The sequence below is a fragment of the Excalfactoria chinensis genome, chromosome 11 (genome assembly GCF_039878825.1).
Source record: "Excalfactoria chinensis isolate bCotChi1 chromosome 11, bCotChi1.hap2, whole genome shotgun sequence".
In the NCBI taxonomy this organism is placed as follows: Eukaryota; Metazoa; Chordata; class Aves; order Galliformes; family Phasianidae; genus Excalfactoria; species Excalfactoria chinensis.
The window spans coordinates 1,905,849-1,933,546 of NC_092835.1; the positions used below are offsets into that span (position 1 = coordinate 1,905,849).

At 46.2% G+C, this 27,698-nt stretch overlaps 1 protein-coding gene across 3 annotated transcripts; it reads left to right on the forward strand.

Annotated features, from left to right (window-relative positions):
* The first annotated feature begins 2,588 nt into the window (after window positions 1-2,588).
* KLHDC4 (kelch domain containing 4) lies at window positions 2,589-27,462 on the forward strand. Of its 3 annotated transcripts, none has more exons than XM_072346732.1 (12): window positions 2,589-2,927; window positions 4,105-4,196; window positions 5,174-5,252; window positions 6,347-6,445; window positions 8,615-8,751; window positions 15,075-15,167; window positions 16,108-16,267; window positions 21,999-22,080; window positions 24,050-24,258; window positions 25,560-25,956; window positions 26,462-26,581; window positions 26,860-27,462. In XM_072346732.1, the coding sequence occupies exons 1-12, from the start codon at window positions 2,829-2,831 to the stop codon at window positions 27,033-27,035; spliced, it is 1,743 nt and encodes a 580-aa protein (XP_072202833.1). In that variant the 5' UTR covers window positions 2,589-2,828; the 3' UTR covers window positions 27,036-27,462. The 3 variants fall into 3 exon arrangements, with proteins under 3 accessions (XP_072202833.1, XP_072202834.1, XP_072202835.1); XM_072346733.1 differs by lacking the exon at window positions 2,589-2,927 and adding an exon at window positions 3,082-3,125; XM_072346734.1 differs by lacking the exons at window positions 2,589-2,927; window positions 4,105-4,196; window positions 5,174-5,252; window positions 6,347-6,445 and adding an exon at window positions 7,314-7,363.
* The last annotated feature ends 236 nt before the right edge of the window (window positions 27,463-27,698 follow it).

Here is a 27,698-nt window from a genome sequence, read left to right on the forward strand (position 1 = left end):
AGCAAAGCACCGTTGCTGACTTTGCAGCAGCCGCCTGCTTGGTTTGCATCCAGCCTCACGTGCTGCGAGCATCTATGGAGACCGAGGGGCCTCTGCTGGACTGTGAATGCAGCCAACGTGAAACTCAGGCTGTGCGATAGCTGGGATTTGTAGCAAAGCAAGCATGGCATGACTTCACTTTCCCTTGCAGCTCACTCCTCTTGCTTTGCAGGGCCTATAGCAAAATGCCTCTGTGCTGGATGCTGCCAGAGTGTTTGAAGTGCCCCTCTCAGCAGTCCTGCAGTTCTCTGTTGCTTCATCCTCACCTTTCCAGAAGGGCACTGTGGGAATACCAGCTCTTGCTAGCACTGGTTGACTTAGTTACTGTGCTGTCAGCATGTCCTCCCGTTTAATCTGTGCCATTAATTCTTGCCTTGCTACTGGCTTCCGAAAGCATTAGCAAGGGAAAAATAAATCAAGTGTTAGAGCACAAAGAAGACTTGTGGGAAAAAGCTTTTGATTCTTTTCCGAGGCTTTCATGCCTGTTATTCTGAACTTTGCTGATACAGCTGGATTTGCCATCCTGTTGAATGAGCATATTGCAGACCATAAGAAAAATAACAAAGTAAAAACCACGTGCTCTTTGTGTAGGTGGGAGCTGGGGATGGGCTGCCAGCTATAATAGCATGGGACGCTTTGTAGCAGCAGAATGAACAGTGCAAAAGCCAACAGAATCAAGCTGATGCCGCGTCCTTATCAGCTCACAGTTCAAAACACTAAAACAAAGCGAAAACTTTGGGGCGGGGATTAGAGTGTGCAGACATCTGAATGCAGCAGCGTGTGTGAGCCTGAGCTTGTCCATGTTCGGGAGCACACATCTGTCCTGCAGCTGCAGGAGGATGTTTGTGTGAAAGCGTAGGCAGACATCCGTGTAGGTCGTGTGGGAACATGGAATGGCCCTGGGTTTGTTCAGGGTGATGGAAGCCTGTGTATAGCGTTCACATAAGCCATTATGGGGGATATACTTTCAGGTTGCAGTCTTTAATCTCTGCTTCTCAGCCGAGGTGTCCATCAGATGCATTCAAGACCTCTTAGCAGTTACCATCACTGCTACAGCAGGACTTGCACATCATGGCAGAGCAGGCGAATATTTATCCCTGAGAAGTTCGTGCCCTGATTCATGTGTATGTTTTGCTTTGAGTTTTCAAATAGCAGTACAAAGTTTGCTTTGTCCTTTCATCCTCTTTTTTCCCCACATATACCATGAGAAAGCAGACTGCACAGTTCAAGAGACCAGAGAACTCACACTGAGAATGTTCTGCCCCACGCAGTTCCCCACGCAGGGGCAAGTTCCAAGTGACCCCGAGCATCTGAAACTACATTCAGAGATATGGAAAAACAATGACTTGCGAGTGTAATTTGGGCTCGCAGAGCTGAGGATGGCTGAGTGATGGGAATACTCGGAGTGCTGCAGCACCAAAAAGGCTGGTGCAAATGGAGATGGGTGTACGGGATGCAAAAGGCTCCTTGTTCCCCCGTTAACCTCACGCCTGATGAACACCTCAGGGGGATGTTTTGTGAAGAGGTGGATTTTTTCATATCAAAGTCTCCCCTCCCAAAGAAAAGTCTGAAGAAGAAGATCCGGCCCCAAGGGGACTCAGTGACCAAATTCCTGCAGACATCAGGAAGGGACATTTTTCACATACTGGTTTCTTCTTGAAGTTCAAGACCAAGAAGCAGCAGGGGAGCTTCCTAGCCTATGTATAGAGCCAGGGAACTCAGCAGAGTGCCTGTAACTTGTTGGCTGAGAAACTGCCCCGTTCACTTGACCCAGCTCCTCTGCAGCCCGCTGTTCTCTTCCTGGGTATAAACACTTCACAGGCCACAGCTTTAATTGTAACCACCATGTTGTCAGAATGACCAAACAAACAACATCCTGGTCAGGATGGACATTGTCCACAACCTTGAAGTATTTTCCCAGCGCTCCCCTTCTCCATGCTTTGGGGTCATGTTTCCAAGATGTGAGGTTTGTGTGTAGGCAGATTTTGAAAGGGTAGGAATTCTCCTGCAGTCTCTAAAGCACGTACTTGATGTTTGGGGCTAACCTGTGGGTACTGAGCTGTGCCTTCAGTGATATCCTCACTGATCTGGAGTAGGCATTGGGTTGGATAGGAATGAAAACCACCCTGCCTTCAGGCAACACGGGCTTTGAGTAATTGAATTCCCTCCCTAAAAGCATGAAACAACCACAGAAGCAATTGCGAAGTGGAATGAAGGAAGCCTGCAGCTCTAAGATGCATTTGAACCCAAGTGACGTTTATACTCTATGTTCTGGTTATGTGTTCAAAGATGGTGTTTTCCCAGAAATTCACCACTTCCACCCCACGGCTTGCTTTTATGTTTGCTCAAGGCAGAAGCCCAGCTCACACCGTGGGGCAACCCAGAGACCCTTTGCTTCCATTTTGTGTAAGGGAGGGGGCCATTTTGTGGGCTCCTCCGGGGAGAAATAAACGGGAACACACTAAGCTCCGAATGCGACGGCATGCGGTGTACGGAGCCCGGTTAAAGGCTCTACCCCGCACAGCCAGGCTCTCAGGCCTCCTCCAGGCACCCACGCCCGCAGCCTTCGCTTGGAGCTTCGTAAGGCAGAGCAGCGGGCCGCACTTGGGCGAGCAGAGCCCGCCGGGCCTGCAGAGGGCCCCCGCGGCCTCGTTGCTGGAGCAGGAGGCGGGCCGCGGCCTGCAGCACCGGGCTGGGGAAGGGCCTCCGTCCGCCCCGCGGTGCGCCCGAGGCGGGCAGAGCGGTGCGGGCAGCGCGGTGCGTCCCGCGGCCTAGTGCGGCCTGCCGCCATGGGGAAGAAAGGGAAGAAGGAGAAGAAAGGGAAAGGGGCCGAGAAGACGGCCGCGAAGATGGAGAGGAAGGTGTCCCGCAGGGCCAAGAAGGAGGAGGTGAGGGGCGGCAGCGGGGGGCTCCAGGAGCCCCGGCCCTTGGCCTTCTCGGCACCGGTTTGCCCTGTTCGGGCCGCTGCTCCCCAAGCGGGGACTGACGGGAAGCTGTAGCAGCGGGGCTGAATAGAGAACACGTGTTCTTCCATATTCCTTTTCTTCTGGCCTTAGCAGCAAATGAAAGCCGATCCCGCGGAGCTGGTGTGTACATTTGGGCCCTTTCTCTGGTTGTAGTTTGTTGCTGCCACCGTGTGCACGGCTCCGGGAAGGGGAAGCGTGAGCAGGGAGAGCTGCTGCCACCGTACAGCTGTTGGGAAGGGGAACGGCTGCTTACGGGGGTGGACAGTGATAGGACAAGGGAGGATGGTTTTAAACTGGACAAGGGGAGGTTTAGGTTGCATATTATGGGGAAGTTTTTCCCCCAGAGGGTGGTGACGCACTGGAACAGGTTTCCCAAGGAGGCTGTGGATGCCCCATCCCTGCAGGCATTCAAGGCCAGGCTGGATGTGGCTCTGGGCAGCCTGGGCTGCTGGTTGGTGACCCTGCACACAGCAGGGGGTTGGAACTGGATGAGGATTGTGGGCCTTTGCAACCAAGACCATTCTAGGATTCTGTCAAGGGTTGGCTGATGGAGGTGGTGAACGTGGGGCTGGACGAGGCGCTGTGCATCAGAAAGTCCTCCTGGCTGCAGTTCCCATAGCCTGATCTGTGTGCTCTATAGAGGCAGGCAGTAACTGGCAGAACTTTGAGGGGAATAAAATTAGGTGCAGGTTTCCCTCCTGTTCCATTTAGGTAGTTTTCCATTGCAGACAATGGACTGTTCATGGCATGGCATGCACTTGGTCAGAATTTAGACGGGGCTTACGTGATTGCCATTTCCATGCTGACTTTGCAGTGTTTCTCCTGCAGGGGTTGCAGGTGTGCACTGAACATGCTGTGTGTGCCATCCCGTTCGGCCCTTTGCGAGCAAACTTGTCATGGTTTTAGAGAGGGAATAAATAGAAGTAACTCAGCATCCATTTCTTGTAGGTGGATGTGGAGAATCTAAGCAGATTTTGTTTATTTTTTACTTATTTTTTTTCCCCAAATGGGGTAATTCTGATTGTGAATGCTGGTTTCAAGTGGTGTGCAGGCGGTTCTGTGCGTATCAAGGGACTCAGGTCTGTGTTTTTATTTTCAGGAGGACCTTGAAGCACTGATAGCAGAATTCCAGACTTTAGATGCTAAAAAGACCCAAGTAATTGAGACGTCCTGCCCACCTCCCTCGCCCAGGTAAGAGACTGTGCAAGGCTTTAGCTATCACTTACACAGCTGTTGATGACATTTATCATTGTCAGGTTATTTCCTGAGAGTGGAGGGCATAATATGTGGTTTGACTGGTATCTGGAGTTCGAAAATACATGGTATATTGAATCCCTGGGTTAAAAAAGGAGCCAAAAACATCTTTATTCCCCTTAACATCCCTTTTTATCATCCCACCAGCACAACTGAGGAGAGAAAGATTGGTTAAATTGAAGGGCTTGTAGAAAAATAAAAGTTAAGAGGAACCTTTGAACTTGAATGAGGAATCTTGAAGGACTTGAGTCAAAAGGATGTGTTGTGAGTCCCAAGACATTTGGGGTCCACCTCCTGCTACATTCTTTGCATCTCTTTACTGTGGCTTGTTAAAATCTCTTCTGTATGAGATCTTCTTCCTGTGTCTGGAGGGACAGGACATTGTACTACTGTTAGTGTCACCAGGGTGCTACAATGGTCAGTTAGTGCCTCTCCAACAGCGCTAGGAATCTGACTCCATGTGATGCAGAGCACTTTGGTGGTATGTAGATGAGTTGTGGATGCTGATGACTGCAGAAGAATGACACAGATAAGTTGATATGAGGCAGCCTAGTTCTACCAATAGCTATGTGCTCTCATAAGACTAATTTCTGTTCTTGACACATCAGCATTAAAATTCAAGAGCTCACGTCAGAAGGCATGTTAAATGACAGCATAACGTGTGCTCCTAAAATAGAAGAAGGTTTCAGACGGTTTCACATTAATCTTGCTGGAAGTTTTTCAGAAGTTAATTTCTTTGGGGAGCTTTTCTCCCTGGGGTGAATATCAGAGCTTAGTAATTTGGCAGCTGATGGAGAGACCTTTGTGGCCAGAGGGTCAGAATGCTTGTGCTAGCTTAGTTAAAGGCTACCAGCCACAGTGTTTGACAAGTCTTTTAACATGTACTGTTTTGGTCATCCCTCTCTTGTTTGCAGGCTGAATGGCTCCCTGTCTGCCCACCCTGAGAAAGATGAATTGATCCTTTTTGGAGGTGAATATTTCAATGGCCAAAAAGTAATGTATACTTCCATTTTTTTTTTCTTCTTTATTCTGCCCTTCCCCTGCCTTAGACTGTAATTTGCGCAAGTCTCATTTGAAGCGAAGATTCAAAGCAGCAGTCATAAAATATGTATTCGTCCCCAAATGAGAGCAAAATAGCCTTTTAATTCTGCCACGATACTGTCTTATGTCTGATGGGTTGGCAGGAAGGAGACATGCTAGAACCCATTAAGGAGTCAGAGTGATTGTCTCAGCATCAATATTTCAGGACTTCATAGTTCCTCCAGACTTAATAGTAGCCATCTCTGCCCCTCATTTTTGATAACTACTGAAGAATCTCTATTTTCTAACTTTCAAAACAAGATGTTTCTGCAGTTTTGCAGCTGGCAAGTCATTGTCTGCCTTGGAGATACATACAGTAGCAAAAAAGTGGGCATTCTACTGAATTTCTGAGAGTTGTGAGTGTTTACAGCGCTTCTGGAGACAAATTGGTCATTCCAGCCTTGAGAAGTTGTGTGTACCGCAGCTAGAATACTTAAACCTAATGATGATATTTGATCTGAGGATCATCCCATGTGATGTGCTAAACTAATTCTGCTTGCTTCACTACCTGAAGTTATTCCTGTCTCTGGAGTTGAGCAGCATTCTGGGCAACGTTAAAGTGTCCATCTGTGTTAAGCTCTAGCTTAAGTCCTGAGATCTCAAGCTCAAACAAGAGTTTGGGGAAGAACAACTGAGTCCAGGGGCTCACTCTGAAATAACTGTTGACTACCAGCCTAGTGGGGGTGGTTCTTTTTCTCCTTCCCTGTGTGATGGAGACTGGTGAGCTGTTGTTTTTCAAGGCTGTCACTTTTCAAGGCCAGGTTGCAGGCTTTGAGTACCCTGATTTAGTGGAAGGTGTCCCTGCCCAGGAGGTGAGGGTGTTGGAACTAGATAGTCATTAAGGTCCCTTCAGCCCCAAACTGTTCTGTGACTAAATGGAAAGCTGATGCTATGCACCTTTAACAGCTAACTCACAGTTAACCCTAAGTGGTGCCTGTGCTTGGGGAAACTAATCCTGTGCTGTGGAGAGCTGTGTTGATGTGTATCTTTCTTTTCCTCCATAACAGACGTATCTGTATAATGATCTGTATGTCTACAACATCCGGAAAAACAGCTGGACTAAAGTAGAGATTCCCAACCCACCCCCAAGGCGTTGTGCTCACCAGGTGAGGTGCAGGGAGCCAAAGCAGCAGCTGGAATTGTTCTGATGCTGTGCTAAAAATGAATGGGAGTTGACTTGTTTTGTTTTGTTTTTCCCCAAGAGTTTCTGGCTTCTCTGCATTTTCATTGTAATGGGCTGCCAATGGTGTCACCTTATTTTTTGTGCTAAGGGTGGTGGAAGGTAGAAGACTGTAAAAGGTGCTGGTGCTCTTTGATCTCTGAGTGATGTCTGGAAATGTTACAGGAAGAGTGAGATATTGGAGGTGTACCTGTCATGTCAGCAGAACTCAAGACTCATGGGGGGAAGCTGTTCTTGTGGAGATGGACTAATGTCATCTTGATGCATTGTATGGGAACCAGCTCAACCATTCCAGGCTTGCTCTGGATTTTCAAAATGCTGGTCAGGACGTAACTTAGAATGTGACCACATAGTTCTGGGTGCCTGGGTTGCTGTGTGTGATCAGTGGCCACAGGCCTTCCTCTGTGGGTGTTACAGATCCCACGGCTCCGGTCTTACAGGACTAATCCCTGTTAAATATCCTTGCTAGCACATAGGATTGTCCCAACTCTATCGCCAAATGCACTGTGTGTGCCCTGTCTTTGTCTTGAGATTTCGTTTAGTTATTTATTTTTCTTGGTAGATGGATTGTTTTTCTTCAGCATCAGCAAAGTTGTCTGAACTTTCTCTGGGATATTGTGAAACTCCCTGTAATGGCAATGCTAAGTCACAGCTGGAAGCAGTGATTGAGCACCTGGTAGGAAGGCAGGGCCAACCCAGGGGAGCTCAGGTTTATGCAATGTACCTAAGTGACTGGAAGAGCTGGGGTCAGGTTTCAACCCTTCCCAGCCCTCATTTAAGGGTTGGCAGTGGAGCTGAGGGCATCTCTTGCTGGAGATCCCTGCTTAACTGAGGCCTTCTGAAGGTAAGCAGCTCTTTTCCTTCGTTTCTGCCTCTGTGGCTGCTGCATTTGGGCTTGTTCTCTTTTGCTGCAGCCAAGGTCTTTGCCATCCTGCTATTATCATGGTGTTTTCCATCCCATTATAGTATTACACTCCCCTACACTTTGTCATTCACGTTACTGGCTGGTTGTGATACTGAAGGATTTGTTTCTGTTTACTTCGTGTGAATACCTGCACGCAGAAACTGGACCAGAGACTTGTATTTTTTGCAGGTCTTTGGCCATCACCAGCTGTCTGATAGATTATGTTACCTGTTGCAGAGAGTGGCTGGGTGACTGGTACATTTCAAGAGCTGCCATACAGGATGCGAATGTTATTTTTCTCCTTGTGGCCAAAGCTCTTTAGAGCTTCCTGGTAAGATCCAATGCTCTGGTTAGGTTCTTGTACCTTTGTTATACTATGCCTGAATGCCAGCCTTGCTCTGAGGTGTGTGTGCACTTTCTTAAACTGAAAGGCTTTTACTTGATACTTGAGCTACCTTATAGTGCTTGAACTTGATCATCGTTTCAGAGGCCAAATTCCATAAGGAGGCCAGCAATTCAAATACCTGTTCCCCTGAGGTGGTAAGGAGGTAGGTTTCTGGCTGTGGAGTTGAGAGGTGCTTGTTTGTGTGTTGGCAGCCAGCAGGTGGCTGTCTAGCAGCTCAGTCTGAACTGAACAAGCTGTCTGTGCATCAGGGAGTTGCAACTGGATTATAGCAGAAATAAAATGAGGAACATACCAGGGGAGTCATGCCTTAACAATAACCCAGTGTTTATCTGTGACAGGTATCCTGGAAAAAAAGACATGAAAGATTTATCTTTTCTGATAGTGTAACCACCCCAATAGGTCCCAGCCAGGGAAGAAGATTGTATATCCACTTAATTTCATTTTTGGGAGTCCTGTCTTTTGCTGATTAGTCCTGGTGCTCTTCATTTCTTGCCTCTTAGTAGTCTCTTATGTTACAGCAGCGTGTTTCAATGTTGCTCTATGCAAGAATAGTAAAACAAATTCTTTAATGCTATCTTTTCTGCTACTTGCCTTAAGACAGTAACAATCCACTCTTGTTCAAATACTGCACGTTTCCTTCTGATAGCGATTGTTTCTTTTTTGTTTTGTTTTTCTCATCAGATAGGGCAGTAATGCTTTTCAGGTCTTGTAAATCTTCATGTTTGGACTTGTACTCAGCTCATTGGTTTGCCTTCCTTGTTTGATCCTGTTCTTTCTTCTGGCAGGCAGCAGTGGTTCCCACAGCCGGTGGGCAGCTCTGGGTGTTTGGTGGGGAGTTTGCATCTCCCAGTGGGGAACAGTTCTACCATTACAAGGATCTCTGGGTCCTGCATTTGGCCACCAAGACCTGGGAGCAAGTCAAGTAAGTGGCGTGTTCTCAAGTCAGTAATGAGGAACCGTCATCATGGTCTGCACTTGGTTCTTTGTGTGGTACTGTGATTTCCCAGCTGCCTGCCCATCTCTCTCTTGGGTCATGAGATGCCCATGGTAGAAATAGTGGAGAGGACAGCCTCCAGGAAAAAAAGAGGAAATGAGATGTATCCAAAGCCATTGAGGACAAAGTTATTTTGTGTAATACATGGTTTTTAAAGCATGGGTATACTTGGTTCTTAGTAACTGAAGATATGAGCATACTGAACACTACTGTGTCCTCCCAGCCAAGGCAGATGTAGATATCCAACTTCAAGACAATACTTGTTGCTCCGAGCCTGATCTCATGGATGTGCTGTACGAAAGATCTCATTCATTTTTGAGAAGACAGCTGGTATCTATCCACAGAGACAAGTTCTCTCCTGATAACTGGCATTTGCTGCTGCCTTGAGATTCCTTGGGATAAATAAGCCAGTAATTCTGACCCATCAAGGTAAGTAGGTGCCAAAAACCGTGGAAGCTTTTGACCGAATTAAAGGTGCCTACAAATATTGTGTGGGTCTGGCCTGAAGTCTTCTGCTAATGTTTGGCTTCTAAGTTTTTTCTGCTCATCTTCATATTTGCATTACAGAAGGAAAAAGTCTGGTGGGTCAGCTGGTAAACTGAGAGGCAGGAGACGTGGCTTTGGTTCTGACTGTGGCACAGGCTTTCTTTTGTACTTCAGGATTGTCTCGACTGCAGCATTTAGCCAGAATACAGCCTTGGCTGTGCTGAAACTTCTCCACAGCTGACTCTTGAGGTGCTACTGGGGAAGGCATCAGCTTTTGAACACGCTTATCTGCTTTTTACCCATCAAGCTCCTGGACAGGAAATCTGTGTCCTTGCTTTAGGTAGGAAAGCCTCAAATGTGCCCAGGCCAATCAATTCTTGCCCTGCTTACAAAGTGCAGGTGCCTGTCATTTGTGTATATCATTTCTTATGTAGTGATTGAGAGGCTGGGTTAGGGCTGAGCTATGCAGAGATGGATACCCTGGCTCTGCCTTGGCACATGCCTCAGGCCACACAGTGACTCAGTGTGCCTGTCTGCCTTTTTTTCCTTCTCCTTGTAAAATGGAAGCATTGGTATTGCCTGACAAGAGGGAATTTGGAGGTATGGTTTTGTTAACGTAGAACTGAAAGGACTCTGGCATGAGTGTAGGGGGTCATACTGAACCAAGGAGCAAATGGTCCCTGTGAGCCCAGAATGTGCTGGGTAAAAAGGATGCTTCACAGCATGGGATCCTAGCAGTCGTCAGCCCTACAAGAGTCCAGAGATGGGGGGAAACTGCTCAGTTCCTTAGTGGCTGGTTCTTATCTGTCATTGTGATCCTTGGCTCCAGTCCTGGCAGCGTTAGTCTAATAGCAGCTGCAACTTGTCTTGTTACAAGAAGCAGAGTTTACTTTAGTGAGCTCTGCTTGTCTTTGAGAAGTGGGGAGGCGAGGGGATCTCTGCAAAATGATAGAGGGCTCTTTAAAAGGTGCAAGGATTAAAAAGACCTGTCACTGTGCAGGCAGATCTGCCTATTGTTGTTAGGCAGAAGCTGACGTAACGAGTGTGACTGTACCCCTCCCAGCTCCCCCAAAATAACTTCTGAATCCCTTGTTCAATCTCAGCCAGATAAAGGGGGTAGCACTCAAATGCATTACATCTCTTCTAGTTTCATGAAAGCAGGCGGGGGAGAGGAAGTGATGATGCCCATAGAGTCTCTGTTGAGACTAAGGGTTGACATTTCAACCAAACTCTTGGTTGCAAAAATCCTCACCAGAGAGCAATGTTAATACCCAGCTGCAGGGAGAGCGAGGGCGGGAGATTGTTTTTTTGTGAGCCATCAGAGAAGCCCAGATGAGGCTTTGTTAGTTCCACCAGTGGTGGCGCAAATTGTTCTCTTGTGGGTTTGCAAATGCGTAGCTGTAGAGCTGATTTAGGGTTTTCCACTCCCAAAACAAATGCTGCGGTGCCCAACCTGCCTGGGAGGAGGAAATCTGGTTGTTACAAGGCTTTACTCATCCTGCATCTTGATGGTATAGTCACCTCAGGGATGCTGAGTCTTACTTGGTACTGCAAGATCACCTGCTCCCACCCTGCAGCTGAGCATGAAATCTGCATCAGCAGCACCAGGCTCTAGGTGGACTAAGCTGTGGCAAGAGAACTTGTTGGATGCTTGTGATGACAGTTTGCTTGGAAGGGGAAGAAAAAAGAAAGGACAGTGGTGATCACTGAGTTGTATGAGGAATGTCTTTGTACTTCTTTATGGTAGTAACACGTACTGCATTGGGCTTTCTGGGCAATTTGTTTTTATCATCAGGGACCCCACTGCTGCCTGATACAGTTCCATACAGGCTTCTCAAGTCTGTCTGGAGCCAAACACTTGATTTGGATTGGGATGAGCGATGACAGTAGGTAGCTTGAGGGGTTGGTTACTGGTGTTGGAAAGATGGGATGGAAGAGGCAACTTGTGTAGCCTTGTTGGCATAGAACAGGCTACCAAGTAGCAGGCAAAGCAGTAATTACATGTGTCCAGTGTGGTAACAGTGTTACCCGAGCAAACGCATGTTGATAAACATTTGGGAGACAGGCTGTTATCGAGCAGACTCAGTTGGGTCTGGGAGATGTCATTTTGGTGCAGACAAAGCAGTAATTTTGTTACTCTATTAAGAAATGCTTGGATGAGAGAGACAAGGTTTCCATCTCCAGTCCATCTGGGAAGGATCACCCGGCTTCAATTGAGTAGGAATGAGTTTGTAGAATAGAATTAGTAGATTAAATGGCTAAAATGACCCTACTCTGACCTGAACTTGCAGTTCTAAGAAGTCTTCTTATTCCAGCCCTGCAGCTCAGATTTCACATAGCTGTGTTGTCCTGTCTGCAGGTTCTGTGAGAGACCATCTCAGTGCCATGAGAAGCTTTACTGTAAAACATTGAAGAGAATGCCTTGAATAACTTACTCTGTGATGTGTCTGCAAAGGCTACTGTGGAGATTATTAACCAGTCATGGAGATCACTGCTGCTCATTGCATGATGTGCCAGAAACTGACTTTGACTTACTAGGACCATCTTATCATGTATGTGATGTATGAGGTTTCCCCAGTGCGTAAACTGTCTGTTTGTCCTAGAGCAAAGCAGTATTTTAACCTAATTGCCTCATTCCTTCCTAGATAGAGCATTCCTGTTCACCTCTGCGTGGCCTGGAGTGCTCCCTCAAAGAGAGATGAGGAGTGTCACTCATTGGGGCTGTACTTGGGAACTGGCAGATCCCTCTGTGCAGTTCTTCACCTTACTTCTGAACCTGTGTAACTCCCTTATCTCTAATGCTAGAATGCTAATGATTCTTCACAGTTTTGTGAGACATGGTGCTATAAATACTTCAGGGCAATGTTTCACAAGTGTATGTTGAGTGCTGTTTACGGAGAGAACTGGAGCAGTCGCTGCAGAGCAGGATGCCTTTCAGCGTAGGTTTGTTTCTGACCGATGGCTCTTGTTCGTGTGCTCTTTGTCACCAGAAAGATCAGATCCTGCAGCACAAGGTAGGAAGGTGCTTTGGTGCTTAAAGAAGGTTATTTTGGTGTACTATTGAGCAGACTTCCTTTGACAGACCAGAAAGGAACTTTCTGAGCTTGTTCTCTCCTAGAGGAAGATCCAGACTTGTGACTGTTGATTGACTTTGTATAGGATTTGATTTGGGGGCTTTATGCCTTGTAGTGATTTTGTATTCACTTGCGTACCTCTGAATTAATTACACAAACACATGGGTACTATATCTGTGTGTGCTGATGAACAGAACACTTGTCATTTGCATTTACAAGTGTAAGATACAAAACCAAATACCCAAGTCCTGGATTTCAGCTGCTTTGTGTACTATAGAACAGAAGTGTGTTATCCTGAAATGCCCCCTTGGTGGGATGTTGTGTGCATCATCACTTTTTTTTTTCCATAATGAGAGGTTGCAGAGATTGTTCTGAAGTTTCTCTGGGTGAAGGAATGAATGAAAGAGTAACTCACTCGTGCAGTCTGTAGATAGAGCAGCATGGAAGTCATTAATTCTCAAAACTGGGGCTGAATTGAGATCTGTTATATTACTATAAGTCCCAGAGTAACTCCACAAGCAACAGCAAATTCCTTATGGAGCAGTTTAGATCAGACTCATGCTTCCATGTGTAGAGCCAGTCCTTATCCAGACTTATCTGTTAATCTATTTTTAAAACAAGAGTCTGGAGAATTTACAGCTCCCTCCCACATGTCTGCTTTCTGGTGTCAACCCCATGAAGTAGCGTATTAATCATAACGTCTGTGGAAACCATTTCCAAAACGTTTATTTTGGACCACAAGCAGCCATGCAGGTAAAGGGAGACAGACTGCATCTGGGAGGCAAGGCTCTGGGCTAGAAGCAAGTGCCTTCTGGAGCTGTTGCTGCTACTGCTTGACTCTGCTGTGCGTTCTTCAGTGCTGTGCTTGGAGGTTGGGGGGCAAGCCCTGGGCTTGTAGGAATCACTCCCTGTAAAAATACTTCTTAGGAGCACTTACTGCATGCTTAAGAGGGCATTTCTTTCCGTCATAGGCTGTGAACTGTCTGCTACAGGTGATTCCTAGATGGTGAGTAATGCTTAAGTTGATAAAGCTGAGACGACACAAGGTGCAGGATGAGACCTCCCACAACTGTGTTTTAGCATCTGTTCCTGTAGCTTGTATCCCCATCGTAGAGAAAAGGGGAGAACGGCCTTGTAATTGAGAGCCCTTGATGCTGGTGCGGTGAGACTCCTCTGAATTCAGCTCAGGCCCTGTTTGGGGTGATGTTGTTTGAACAAGGTCTTATTGTTAACACTGACATCTAATTTCTTCTCTTTTTCCAAAAAAAAACCCAAACAACCCAAAAACAAAACCAAGATTTTTTTAAAAGGTGGTGTCATCTGGAGTAATGACATAAAAGTTATGTTATGAAAGGTGTCATTAACGTCTGAAATCATTATTAATACAAGAAGTGATGTTCTGCTGGGTGGTACTTTAAAAATCCAGTAAGTGCCTTGAAAACCCTACGGTCTGTTCACATAAGAAATCAATATTAATTCAGGCTTCCCCAAACGCTGCTGTTCTGCTTGGGGTTCTTCATTATGGCTGGTGTGCGACTGTCATTTCAGATGGTGAGTAAAGCCCCTCATTTTCTCTCTCTGTGGAACTCTATCGCTGCTCTTTACAGCTACCCGCTGCCAGTTAAAGCATAGCAGTAGGGTTGTGGGTTTAGGTTTTGCTGTCCTTCTCAGTGGTGAGCAGGTTTCTCATTTATTTAAGCCCCGATTCTGCAGCCATCCAACACACCCCATGCCTCTTGGAGAAGCTTTGATGAGTTCAGTGCACGTTGGGAGACTCCTCAGTGAGGCTGAAAATGTGATGGATTAATCCAAGGGGCAGAGAACGTGCAAAGCTCGTTTTCTCTCTGGTTTGACCTGAATTTGCTTTTGTTTTGAGAGTTCTTGATTTTTTTTTTTCTTTGTTCTCGTATGAAAGTGTGACTGCAGTTGATCAAGAAGGAAAGCACATCTTCAATGACTCTCAGGGACGCTGTTGCCAGCTGCCTGGCTTTGCCCAAAGCTTTGGGATGTGACGGATGGGATGTTGTTGCTTGTTCTTGGAAATGGCACATCTAACTGAAAGGTCGTGCAGGCTTGAAAAGAGCAGAGCAGTGATGTGTAGCTGCTCCTTGAATAAGATAATAACGATAACTTGCTTTGCTGCTGTCTCTTCTGTACTTGAGGAAATCTGAGTAATTTACTAAGTCTGATGGTATGGCCTAGCTGTGGGTTGTTGAGTGAGGATAGTGTGGAGAGGTGATTTCCTATGACAGTGAATGAGGGTAGATGTCAGAGCCAGTTTCTGGCTTCTGTCTGGTACTTAGGGGAAAAATCTCTGTCTGGAGTGCTTTATTGAAATTGTGGGAGTTAACTGCTATTCATTAAACTCTCCAGAAGAATAACAGCCTGAGTCACAGCAGAAAAGACTTCAGAAGTCAGGTACTGTTAGAGACAGTATGGCTTATCACTAGGAATAGAACTCTTATTGCAAAATGCTTGTGCTGCAAATACCAAGCGTTACAGGAAGAACACATGTACTGTTCTGGAGGGGAAAAAGCATACATCCGTGTTAAGGCAACAAAGTACCCTGTGATTTCCCATGCCCGAACAGAAGCTAAACTCAACCAGCCCAGCTGCCTTACGACTTCAATAAAAATGGGCTGACTCACTAATAGGAATCTTGCTGATGAGTGAAATTTCTTTGTCTTTCAGAGCATCAGGAGGTCCCTCTGGAAGAAGTGGGCATCGGATGGTTGCTTGTAAAAGACAGCTGATCATCTTTGGAGGTTTCCATGAGAGCGCAAGGTGGGTTATAGCAGGATGGCTGGTGGCATTGAAGCCTGTGTAACTGAGACAGTGTAATTACACCAGCAACAGAAAGCTGGGCTGTAAGGCAAGGATTTTATGTTGTGGTTCTGTGAAGGGATTATATACTTCTATGTTGGAAAGCTAAGTGATCTTGATTTTTTTTTTCAAGTTTTCAACTATTTGAAAGATTGTTTTGCCACTTAGATAATCACTGAAGTGGTTCTTCATCCTTATAGTTAAAGCTCAGTATATCACTTTTGGACTCTGCTTCTCATCAAAGAGGCTTCTCTTCCTAGAAACATCTTCCCCAGTAGGCTGTCACATGCCACATGAGGTCACAGCTTCTCTGTGATGAGGACTGAAGAGAACTAGGGGACATAGTTTCTCAGAGACGCTAAGCTGCATAACTGCAGTCCCCAGGAGCACAGCATGCTTTGCAAAGCCTACCCTGCACTTGATAACTGTTTGGCAGTTTCACTGGTGTGGAGCACTTTCTAGTAGCAGTGAGTTGGCTAGCATGAAGAGAATGTTTGTGTGAATGTATACATGTTTCATTCCCACCCTCCAGACAGACATTGCACTAATACATTTTGATTGTGCTTTGGTTTAAGTCACCTTGGATTGTGTTTCTTGGAAGGAGTTGACAAAAGCTCTGTTATAGTAAGGAATAACATGGGTATAAAAAAAGAACCCAGAGAGGTCTTGCATATAGGAGTTTCATTAAAAGCATAATTGTTGCTTTGAAGTAGTAACCTTCAACTGAACAAATCTCTACATTGCCATGGCTACAGAAGGAGAAAAATGAGAAATGTGAGGAGTTGAATAAGGTATTACACCTCTTCAGAGGCTCTTGGTGCTACTGCTGAAGTGGTATTTTGTTCTGTCCTGAATGATGACTGTGACCAAAACCCATCATGTCCCAATTTGCTCTCCTTAGAGATTACATCTATTACAATGATGTGTATACATTCAACTTGGACTCCTTCATGTGGAGCAAGCTGGCTCCATCAGGAATTGGGCCTGCTCCGAGATCGGGATGTCAAATGGCTACCACACCTGAGGGCAGCATAGTCATCTATGGAGGTTACTCCAAACAGGTAAGAGAGACTCTGTGATAAGTCACAGCAACATTTCCCAAATGCCAAATAAAATAGTTGATAGAAAACCAAAGGGCTAAAATAGCACCTAAATGGTTACCTTGACCTGTGTTGGTTGCAGGGTTCTGTGTCTTGTCTGTTTGGAGAAGGCAATAGGAGAGCAGAATTCCAATGTGTAATGTGCTGTTTCCCTTTGCTCTGTTTAACAAGCACTGTCTCCAGTGCAGATCTGGTGATCTCATCATGTAACTGCCCGCTGCTCTGTCTGATGTTTCCGCCTGTCGGGCAGCTGTCAGATGTCCAAAAAAACACTAGCAATGGGAGTGCATGTTAGCCTGTGGATATGCCAGCTTGGAGTGACTGTGCGATTGTGCCCTTGTATTGTTCATACATGGGATGGTTCAGGCTGTAACCAAATTCGGCTTCTTGTCTTCTCATTTTCCCTTTGTTCATGCAGTTGTGTCCTGATAAAGGATCTGATCTCAGTTAAAACTAATGCTGTATCTTCCCTGCTAATCTCCAACATAAGGAGGTGATGTTACGGAGGAAGGAATAAGTAACTGGGAGAAGTGACGTTTTTGGTAACAGCAGTCATTATTGCCAACTTCAGGCATTCTTAGTCAGTTCTCATCCACGTTTCAGCACTTGTGGCTTAAAAGCAGCAGTTACCAGGAGCCTTGTGTTTTCTTGCATCAGGGAAAGGGTTAAGGCAGCAGTGCTTGTTAGCAAACTCAATAAGCCAAAGAAGACTTTTGATGAGTACCAGGCTTCCTCTGCTTTGCTTCTTGCTATGTTAATCATGGTAATTTATACTGGATAGGCCTTTAGACCATATGTCCTTACTGACCAAGTATCCCTGTCTCCATGCTGGGTTAGAGGAAGTAAATATTTCATTGAGCAAAAGGCTCCTGCAAAAGCTCTTAATGTTGTGAATGCAGACTGAAGACCTAGATCCTGCTGCTGCTGTCTCAGTGGAAAGGCATTGCTTCCAGCAGTGCATTGCTGGGGAGGAGGATGTATTGTTCGTTTATTCACATCAGAAGAACAAAGAAGAAAAGCGGGGAAAGAGGAGAGAAAATAGTCTGTCTGTATATTTAGAAGCATGTGTGCCTCCTCATGGCCTGCGCTGAAGACTGTAACTCCTCAGATGTGCATTTGATTAAATAGCAGTAACAATACAGAGGCATTTTCTGCCCAAAAGGGCTTTGTCTGCTTCCTGTTCCACCACTCCTGAGAGTGGGAGAAGCCTGCACGCTGCACTAGGTGTGGCCCTCTTAGGGCTACTGAAAGTAAGTGGGTTTCAAGTGCACGCTGAGTCCCTTGGAAAAATAAAAGTGAACACGTTTTTGCAGTTAGGCCCATTCTGCTTTATGAGGATGGGCTTTGTTGCACTGCTCCGGGTTGTTTTGGGCTAATAAAAATGAAGTAGAAGGGATAGGGGAATGCAAAGCTGCCTTCAACCTTCTGCTGTGATAAATGAGCACTCAGCCTTTATGCTGAGTACTGAGCAAGAATAAGAGCTGGATGCAGTTCTTCTCTGGCTTGGTGAACAGCTCATAGATTAAAACAAGCACTCTTGTTATTAATCTACTTGCTTTATAATACAGAGAGCTGAGTCTGTTGCTATGACATGCTGTTCCTGTCATAGGCTTTGCTTGTGTCTTCTACAGCACAGGTAAACTTTTGAACAGGAGTGGTGAAGCCAAGCTACAAACTGAGCAAAGCACCAGGCAGAGTTTTCTGCTTGGGATACTCAGGGAAGAATTAAGAGGTGTAAGATGGAAGTGTTGCTGTTCTAGGATGTTAAGTTCAGGCAGTGAGCATCCAGGATGCACACAGGAAAGATGGAAATTCGAGCTTTACAACCCCAAGTGTGCAAGTTGAACAAGAGCATGCTTGAAAATACGTGATCCTTCTTATGTTCTTCTGCTTTATCTTCAACCCAGAAATGATAAGAGACAACTAATGTGTTCCCTTAAAGAGGAGGTTGTTGTAGATTTCTGTTGTCACTCCCTGAATACTCCTCAGAAGCCTGTGAGACACTCAGACTTGCTTTTCTGCTGATCTTAAAGATGTCTTCACCTGTTTTGCTTGCTGGGAATGGGGTTTGCTGCAGCAAGCTGCATTTTTGGCTGTATGAAGCAATGAGACCTCTCTATTGCTAGGCAACGTGAGCACACTGTGCCTGGCTGGCACAGTGGATGCAGCCAGGATGTGTTGGAGGCTAACACTGCTCTACTTTGCAGGTGGAAGCAGCCCACAAGCCACAGGAGCTCTGGCACTACCTGTGTGCAGGGCTTTTGGATGCCAGAGTAGGCTATGGTGTATTATTTTTTTAATATATATATATATATATATAATTCTGTCTTATTTTAGTAGTGAGCTCTGCCTGTAGTGGATGCTGCTGGCAGATTGCTTGTGGCAGGGCTGAGGACTGGTTTTGTGGGAAAGCTTCCTTCTGCAGTTCTGCCTGCTAAGGGCTTCTGACAATGGGATGTGTTTTGCCATTGTTGATCTCTTTGTGAGACCTCAGCTGTGTTTAGCAGGTTATATACAGGGAGTCTTGGTCTTCTCACAGGCAGCTCTCTGTGCTTCAGTTGCCTTGCTCTTTAATGGGGTATAACCTGCTTCTTGCTGTCTGTCGCTGGAGGTAGAGGATACCCAAGGCAGTTTTGTGCTTGAAAGCAACCATCTGGGACTTGAGAGCAAGAGGGACAGTGAGGGGACAGGAGGCTCCTGTGGCTGATGGAGCGGTTTCCTCAGGGCAGATGAGTGTCCTGGGCTGGGGGAGTTGGCCTCTCTAGTAGCAGAGTGCTGCTTGCTACTGGAGTGTTTGCTTTTGAGCCGGTGCGAGTGGGGAGAACAAGCATCTCTGACAACAAATAACTCTCACTCCAGCTCAGTGGGTTTTCTTAGCCCAAGAAGCTTTGTCATGTTGCGCACATAATGTTTACTACAGGGAGCTGTGTGGTTTTCAGGAGAAAAATAAAGCAGTTATTCTACCCAGCCTGTATGATGGTGAAGCCAACTGCTCTCTCGGTATATGTTGTTTCCTTTCTTTTCATGCAGATAATGCTCATTTTGCTATGCCTGACAGCTGTGCTGCTGCACCTTTCAGCCTGTGTGTCCCCTATGCATAAGAATATGTGCTGTGCTTCACATTTAAGTACAAACTGCAGCCTGCCTGGGGTTAGAAACAAAATAAAACCCCTTTCCATTCTCATTATCAGATATTTATTTTGCAGCCACTGGTCTGTGTTCAGCACTGCAAGCCGTGAAGCCCTGTGCCCATCTCTTTCCCCCTTCCTCTCCTCTGTCTGCCCATCCCTGACAGTTCTTTGCTTAGGTGAAGCTTGGAAGGGTGTTTGAAGCAAGGGAGAGACTAAAAAGGCTGCTGTAGCTCAGCCATCCATAGCTTGCAGCTTGCTGGTGAGTTCTGCTGCTCTAGACTTCTATGACAGAGACAGCAAGGTGTGACATGGCTGCAGAATGTTATTTGCTCTGTGCAGTGATCCATAGTCCTTTGAACTTGAGAGCTGCTGCTGTAGGTCCCACAATATGTGCTCTACCAGTCAATGGAATTGGTGTACTCAGTACTTAGAGCACTGTTCCTAGAAGGCATTTCATGCCCTGGCAACCTCTTCTGCTCAAGGTGGATGACTCCCAGCCCCTCCAACTGTGTCTCCATTAGCAGAGCTCCTCTAGCTGTGTATCAGACCTACTGACCAATGCAAGAACTTGACTTGTTTTTTTTCCATGTGCTGGAGAACTGGCAGTGGCCGAAGGAGCCATTGCTGTTTGTATGCTCTTCTTCAGAAGATAGGCCTGTCACTGCTGCTTGTTCCTGCAGGCTTCCTGTCCCCACTGTGCCTGATGTTCTGCTGCTCAGGAACGGTGGGTAGAATAGTGCAGTTGCTGACTTCATTAAGTGGTTGTACAGAAGAGGATCCCTCCAGCTTCAACAGCCTGTCTGGGAGAGTGTCCTTTAGTGTGCAGGTTGAAATTCCTAGATGCAAGTGAAGAGCAAGAACATGCGAGATCTACAGCCCCAAACAAATTTTGTAGGGTAGACCCTGATCTCTGAGTTGACTGAAGCTTCCCTTTCTTTCTTGCTGCTCTTTGAACAGCATTCTCCTGTTTCTTCCAGTATTTCATTTATCAGCTTTCCCTGGAGCTTCTCAGCATCATCCAAGTTAAAGTGTTGTGCAATGCCTCAAACGTGCCTTATTCCCCTTCCTTCTTTGCCTTTCTAAGAATCAAATACCATTCCTGAGAACTGAGTACTGAGCCACACAATAACAAAACCTACCATGTACAAAGCACTGAGTTGAATATGGATATGGAGCAAGAAGATGACACTGTGGCATGCACCCAAGCCCTACTCCTTCCCGAGCACTGGACTGAACCCTGCCAGCTCCTGCCGGGATCTGCTGCCTGGAGCAATGCCATTGCCCCCAGGAGGAAGGGAATTACAAGGAAGCCAAAGCTCTGCATGAAGGATGGGTGGATGATGGCAGTAGTAAAAGACCTCCTACGGTGGTGTTGCATAGTGCTGCTTTCAAGTACTGCGTGTTGCTATGAGTACAGGGGCTTACAGTGAAAGGGGAAAGGGAAAATTGCATTGAAAATAATGCATTTAATCAGTTCAGCTGAGATTTGCTGCTGCTCTTGCTGGTATCTTGCAGTTGCCTGTAGTAGGGGGGTAAAAGTGGGGCTTCTGTTTCTGTTCAGGAAAGAAAACCGATTCTCAAGTCTCTGTGGTGCCTCAATGCTACTAATGACACCTGCAGTTGGTCTGTGGGGCAGAGAAGGCTCTACTTCTATTGTAGTGGGGTGGGTATTGTGGGGTGGCAGGGATTGAAAGTCTGTGCTAAACACAGTTCTGTACTTAAACTTGGGCTGTGCAAACGATACGTCACGGGCAGTATGCTCAACATTTAAGGACGGCATCCCAGTGGGCCTTGCAAGCTCTGTTGGAAGTTGCTGTGTGCCACTCTGGTGGAGCGGGTATCTGTTCTCTTTTACAGCTAGAGGAGCAGAGGCACAGATGTTAAATTGCTCCCTGGAGAGCACCTGATGCTGTCTGTGGCACAGCAAAAGGCAGAATCTTGGCTCTTCTGTTTCCTTGGTGCTGCCCATCCTTCCTTTCCTTCTTGTAGAACAATCAGTTTTAATCCCCTGTGGCAACTTATTTCTCTTCTGTGGATGCCCAGTTCTCTGCCCTTGCATTGATTGCATCCTGCAGTCTTCATGAGCCCACGAGTCCCAGGATCTGCGTGGCAGCCTGGAGAGCAGAGGGAGGCTCTGCTTGTGGTTTATTACACGTCTCCCACTGCTCACTTGTAGGATGGGACTGAGCGAGGCGTGCTTGAGAGTCACAAGACACCAGCCTCCATTTGTCCCTTCTGGCTGCCTCCGTTCCCTCTAGGGGTATCAGATTTGCTGCTTGCCACAGAAGATAGCCCTGGTTTCAGCACTACAGTTGTGGTGGTGGCCTGTTGCTCGCACTGTGGCTGCCTGTGTGGTTTCTCCTTGCCCCCATCACAGTGGTTGCTCATTCAGCATGGCAGTGTACAGATTCAGTCTGTGATGAGGCTTATCTGTGGGGTTGAGAGTTCAGAATGGCATGTTTTGATATGAATGTCTTTCTAGGCCTTGAAGAGTTGGGCCCCCTGCATTTTTGCCATCGAAAATGTTTCACCAAGCATCCCTGTCTTTCCTTTCTCTGCAGAGAGTCAAGAAAGATGTTGACAAAGGCACCCTGCATACAGATATGTTCCTGCTGAAGACTGAAGGTTCAGGCAAGGAGGAAGGTAAGCTACTGCTACAGCTAGGGGACTGTGCTGGAAGCGGCACTGCAGGGCTAAGAGTCCTCTCTCTTCCTTTGAATAAGAAACCAAAAAAATCCAAGCTAAGAACAAAATTTCCCTTTTAATGATGAGCATTATGCCCCAGCTTTTGCTCTGGGGCTAAACACAGCAGATAAGTCGATTTAAATATTTCTTCTTTCCCAGGAGTGGTTAAGTGCATTTGTATACTGTGACTCTAGCTTGAAAAGAAAGGAGCTACAGTGAAGGAATGGCAATTGCTGAGAGATATGAGAGAAGTTGTGCCCTACTTTTTCACTTGGGTGCTGGAGAAAGAAGATGGGCTATCACGTATACAGGCAACATTCCTGCTGCTGTGTTGTGTATGAGAAGAGGGGAACAGGCTATAAGCCACACACATTTTCTTTCTTTTTCTTGCAGTCTATTTTATAGCCTGAAAAGATCAGGCCTTCTCATCTCTGCTAACCTAAGCTTAGTGGTTGGCTGAAGGCTGTTGGGATTCATGGTTCCCATCTCCAGGTGACTTGATTTCAGAGCTGGTGTAAGCACACACTGGAGCTGTGTGAGAAACTTCATGAAGAACTGGCAGAGCAAATGGAGGAAGGCTGGGAGGAGCTTTTTGCTGGAGAGTCAGCATTATTTACGTTGATGTTTTCCAGTTGGCCTTGGAATAGTCTGAGATGGACTGGAGGGTCTCCAGGCTCCTTTACCAGAAAAGATGTTTTAGGGATTTTTGGGGGGGGGTTTGTGTGTGGGAGGGAATTCAAACAACATTTTGAAATGGCTGTTCTCTGGGACATTCTGATCATTGCTCTTCTGTTTCACAACAGAAAGCTGTTGGGATTTCAGAACTTCCCACACTGGAAATTCCTACTTTCAAGAAGCTTTTTTTAGTAGTGGTGGGCCATCTATAAGCTCTGAAGAGAGAAGGTGGGGGTGTGATCTATTCAGTTTACTTACTGCAGGGATATTACCAGGAATGGTTTTTGGTTGACTGGTTGGTTGGTTGATTTTTCTCTTTTCCCATCTATCTGTGAATACCCTCAGAAACAGGAATTCCATCCCTTTCCATAGGAGAGACAATTTTGTCCTTGGCTTAAGGAGCAGGACGATCTTCCTTGAGCAAGTGTTGAAATTGTGACAGCTTTCTTTAAACCCACACATCTTCAAGTGGGATTTGGGGAGGAAAGCTGGTCACACGTATTGTCTGAATTGCAGACCCTGCTTGCCTTATGTCCTATTTATAGCTTATCTATTTGAAGTTGTGGTTCCTTCAGAAACGCACTCCTGGCCAGTGCACGTGCTTCTGCCAGCCTGCATTTTAGGGATTTGCTTTAAATCCATAGTCGAAAGGAACGGAGTGAAAGCAGAGGGCTTTGGAGCACAAGCTTTCTCCCTCTGCTGGGCATTTTATTATACATTCTTTTTAACATTTGGGTCTCCTTCAAATGAACTGTGCTTATTCTTGGGGTTAAGGCAGTGGAGCGAAATGACAGAGAAGATATGAAAGTGGAAAGTTCATGTGGGGAGAACTGACATGACAACTGACACATGGACCCTGTGGGGTAACCAGAATACCTTCCCATGGTATCCTGGGCTATAAACAAGCTGGTTTGAACTCAGGCTTCCTGTAAAGGTTATGTACCTTTCACGAGGCCCCTTGCTCCAGAAAGCACACCCTGAGGACAGCTTTTTGCATTTGCTTTTGTTGGAAATGAAGCTGCTTTCTAAGGGTAGAAGGAAGTGTGTGGATTACTTGGGTGATTGAAGTGGAAATGCAAGTGGTTCTGATTTACATGATTGTTGAACACGAGCGGTGCGGTTTTGATTATATCTGAAATGGATTGTTGTGATGCTTGAAAAGATTGCTGGAGAACTGAAGGGTCTTGGAAGATGTAAAAATCATTGTGATTCCCTTTTACTGATACTCCTGTCTGTTTTTATCCATTACCAGATAAGTGGGTTTGGAGTCGACTCAACCCGTCTGGAGTGAAACCTACTCCCAGGTCTGGCTTCTCTGTGGCAATTGGTCCCAACAACCGTTCCCTTCTGTTTGGAGGTGTGCATGATGAAGAAGAGGAAGAGAGCATTGAAGGGGACTTCTTCAACGATATTTATTTCTATGATATTGGGAAAAACCGTTGGTTTCCTGGACAGCTAAAGGTCTCGTTTAAGAACTACACAAATGTCTTGAGTTCACTCTCCTTGATCTCCTTTGTCTCAGCCTTTTCTGGCCTCATTCTGACAGTGGGGCCAAAGCCTCTATTTCAAGGCTGAGCCACTGGGTCTGTTTGCTGCTTTGATCAGTGTTTGACTGGCTGTGGAGAGGGGAAAAGCTTCAAGGATGAAGTTGGGGATGTGCAGCTTAGCAGGTTTCTGTTTCCAGACTGAGTTCTGTGATGTTATGCTGCTCTTCTCCTTCCTCTCCACATAGCCCCTTATATTTTTCATGCTCTGCTTTCACTGTGTGATGCAGACTGTCAACTGGGGAGAGAGGAAACCTCTGAACCCCAATGGCTGCATATGCATTAAGAAAGAGTGGGTCAGGAAGCAGTCCTCTTCCTCTGAGAGTCAGTCTGCGTGTGCCCTCTTGTTGTGTAATGCAAAGTGAAGCAAAGCAGCCTGAAAACAGTTCTGGTGTTTTACTAGAGGCTGGCTCCAGTCTAAGTCTGATGTGAGCTGGTTCAGTAAAAGCTATTGTGAAAAGGTCTTGTGTTACGTTGGGATAAAATAGCCTCCTTCTTTTCTTCATTGTCAATGAGCTGCCAGAAGGGATGAAGTATTAACCCTTGTCTCATGAGAAATTCAGAAGTGTGGCCCTCAGATCTTTGGCTTTGTTTGAACCACTCTCAAGGAGGAAGCGGGTGCAAATGACCTTCTTTCTTTCCATCCCTACTGTTTCTTGCTGTGTCGTCAAAAAGGAGATGTCAATCACATAATAACAGGCGAACATCCACTCGGGTGTTTGCTTCTACCTTCCTAGCTGTCTGTTTCCTGTCCTTTTAACACAATACTTTGAAGACCTGGAGTGCTTCCTGATAATGCACTGTAATTTAGCACACAGCAGTTGTTTTGATTTCACAAAATGATGGGTTATTTACTCTTGCTCCTGTCACAGACCAGTGGACTGTGAGTGTGTGTGTGTGTGTGTGTACATCTGCAAGATGGAGAGCAAGAGAGCTGTCTTCCCTCTCTCCAGCAGTGCTGCCACTAATAGATTCAACAACTCCATGATATGGGTTCTCCAGAGGTTTTGCTGCTCCCTGTTTTGTGGCTGGTAGAAGTTCATGCTTAGCAGGAGGTTGTAGCTATCATCCAAGACTTATGATTCTAGTGAGAAATAATTAAATTCTCCCCATTCCCTCGCAGCTGCATCCATAGTATCGTATTAACTGCTGTATGTGCTATTAGCTACACCCAGCTCACACATGCAGTCTGTCTCTGCTCCTTGTTCTTGTTAACAGGTACCAAAGTCAGAGAAGAGGAAGCGAAGACGTGGTAGACAAGCTGAGACAGATGGTGGAGATGACGAGGTAGAGGAGCAATCCCCGCAAGGCCCAGTGGAGATGGTCAAAGAGGTGGTGGCAGAAGATGGGACTGTCATGACAATCAAGCAGGTGATCTCTGGGCCTGCAGATGAGAAGGAGAGGTCTGAATCGGAGGAGGAGGAGGATGGAGCCTTGGGCCCACACGTGGAACCATGCCCGCGTTCAAATGCCATGCTAGCAGTGAAGCATGGGGTTCTGTATGTGTATGGAGGAATGTTTGAGGTGGGCGATCGCCAGTTCACCCTCAGTGACCTCTACAGCATCGACCTGCACAAGATGGAAGAATGGAAAGTGCTCGTGGAGATGGACCCAAGTAAGCTCTGATGGGGGGGGTGGGGAGGTCTGTGTGACTTTATTGTGGCAGAGGCTGGGATGTTGGTTCCAGCAATGCTTTATTTTATTCCTGGACAGGAAGCAGCTTGAAAGTATGCAATATGTAGTGTCTTGTCGTCTTTATTACCACAAAAGCCTGTCTTGTCCAGAGCTTTGTAATGGCTGTATAGTATGAACTCTGGTCTGTCTGCTTCAGAAATCAAGAAATGTAAACAGAGCATCTTTGTTCACTGGTGGCTGGTTCTAACCGTAATTCTGCTCTCTGATCTCACAGTCTGCATGTGTATAATGGATAAAGGGCAGAAAGGAAGAGTTTACAGCTCCAAAATGAGAGGAAAAGTGCTTGGGAGGAGACCTGACTCTTGTCAGCATCAGCATTAACTAGCTTGTCTTCCAAAGCTGTACTGTGCTGCTCACTTCTTCCTGTCTGTATTAGATTTCTCCCTACAGTTTCCAGCTCACTTATTTCTTCTTTCTCACCAAAGAAACACAAGAATGGCTGGAGGAATCGGAGTCTGATGAAGAGGGGGATGATATGGAGGGTGCAGAAGGAGGAGGAGAAGAAGAAGAAGAGAGCTCTGAAGAGGATAGTGAGGATGAAGGAGGTAATAAGAGCAATATTCATACTAACATACAGTACTCACTGCTATCACTGACCTCGCTGGCATTCAGGTCAGTTTTTCAGCAAAAAACAAGGTTTTCATAGTACGTGCTTCTTAATGAGTAAAAAAGAAATTTCTTTGGCTCCTGATAGGTTTTTAGGCTATTCCATTTAAACACAAGCTGAAGCTGAAGCCTTGGCTGAGTTGTCACATGGGAGAGCAGATTGCCTTCATTAGCTGTATGTGACCTCTCTTTCTCTCTTCCTTCCATTGTGTGCTAGGAGAGGAGCAGCACCCATCTGTTCAGCCTGATGAGAAGCATGCAGACTATCTGTCCAGGACGGAGCAGTATTGGATCAAAGTAGCCCGCAGCAACATGGGCCCAGATGCCAAGGAGAAGAAGGTGGTGAAAGTGGCTCATGCCATGGCAAAGACATTCTATGAAGATTCAATCTAGGTGATGTTGGGGCTGTTCTGTGAGTGCAGAAACCTGCTGGGGGCAGTGGTTAGCCCTGCTGAGATCAGCCTGATGTGCCAGGCAGTCAGTGTGTGCCCAGAAGGCTTCCAGGCACTCCAACTCTTGCATACTCCATATGAGTGCCTTTGGGCTGACTAATCTCAATATGTCTGCTTGATTAATGCTCTGAATATACTGTTAATCCCCTGGCGGTTGTGGGAAGGACTTGGGGAATGGGATTATTGCCCAAGCACTGGTTCTTCTGAGAATGGAGCATACCATACCATCATCATCTTGTCCAAGAGTTGTTTTGTGTCTGTGAAGACAAACTGCACATCACAACAGTTCTCTAATCCCAGATTCCTTATCCTAACTGGGGCCAGAACTTGTCTCCAAGGATTTCTACAATAAACTTACTTGGTTGGTTACGTCATCTTGGTTCTCTTAATTAATCCCGTACTTACTTGACTTTTCCTTAGCTCCTGCTTGTCGAATAATGATTGCTGTCTCCCCTTTGAAATATTCAGGTAGTGGTCATCAGGTGCACCAGCAGCCCTGAGGTGTGGCTGCATTATTTGGAGAAACTTGGTAATCCTTTTATACGTTGTATGATATGAGAACCACTGTAACGCCAGATGTGTGCAACAAGTCTTTTCCCTTTTC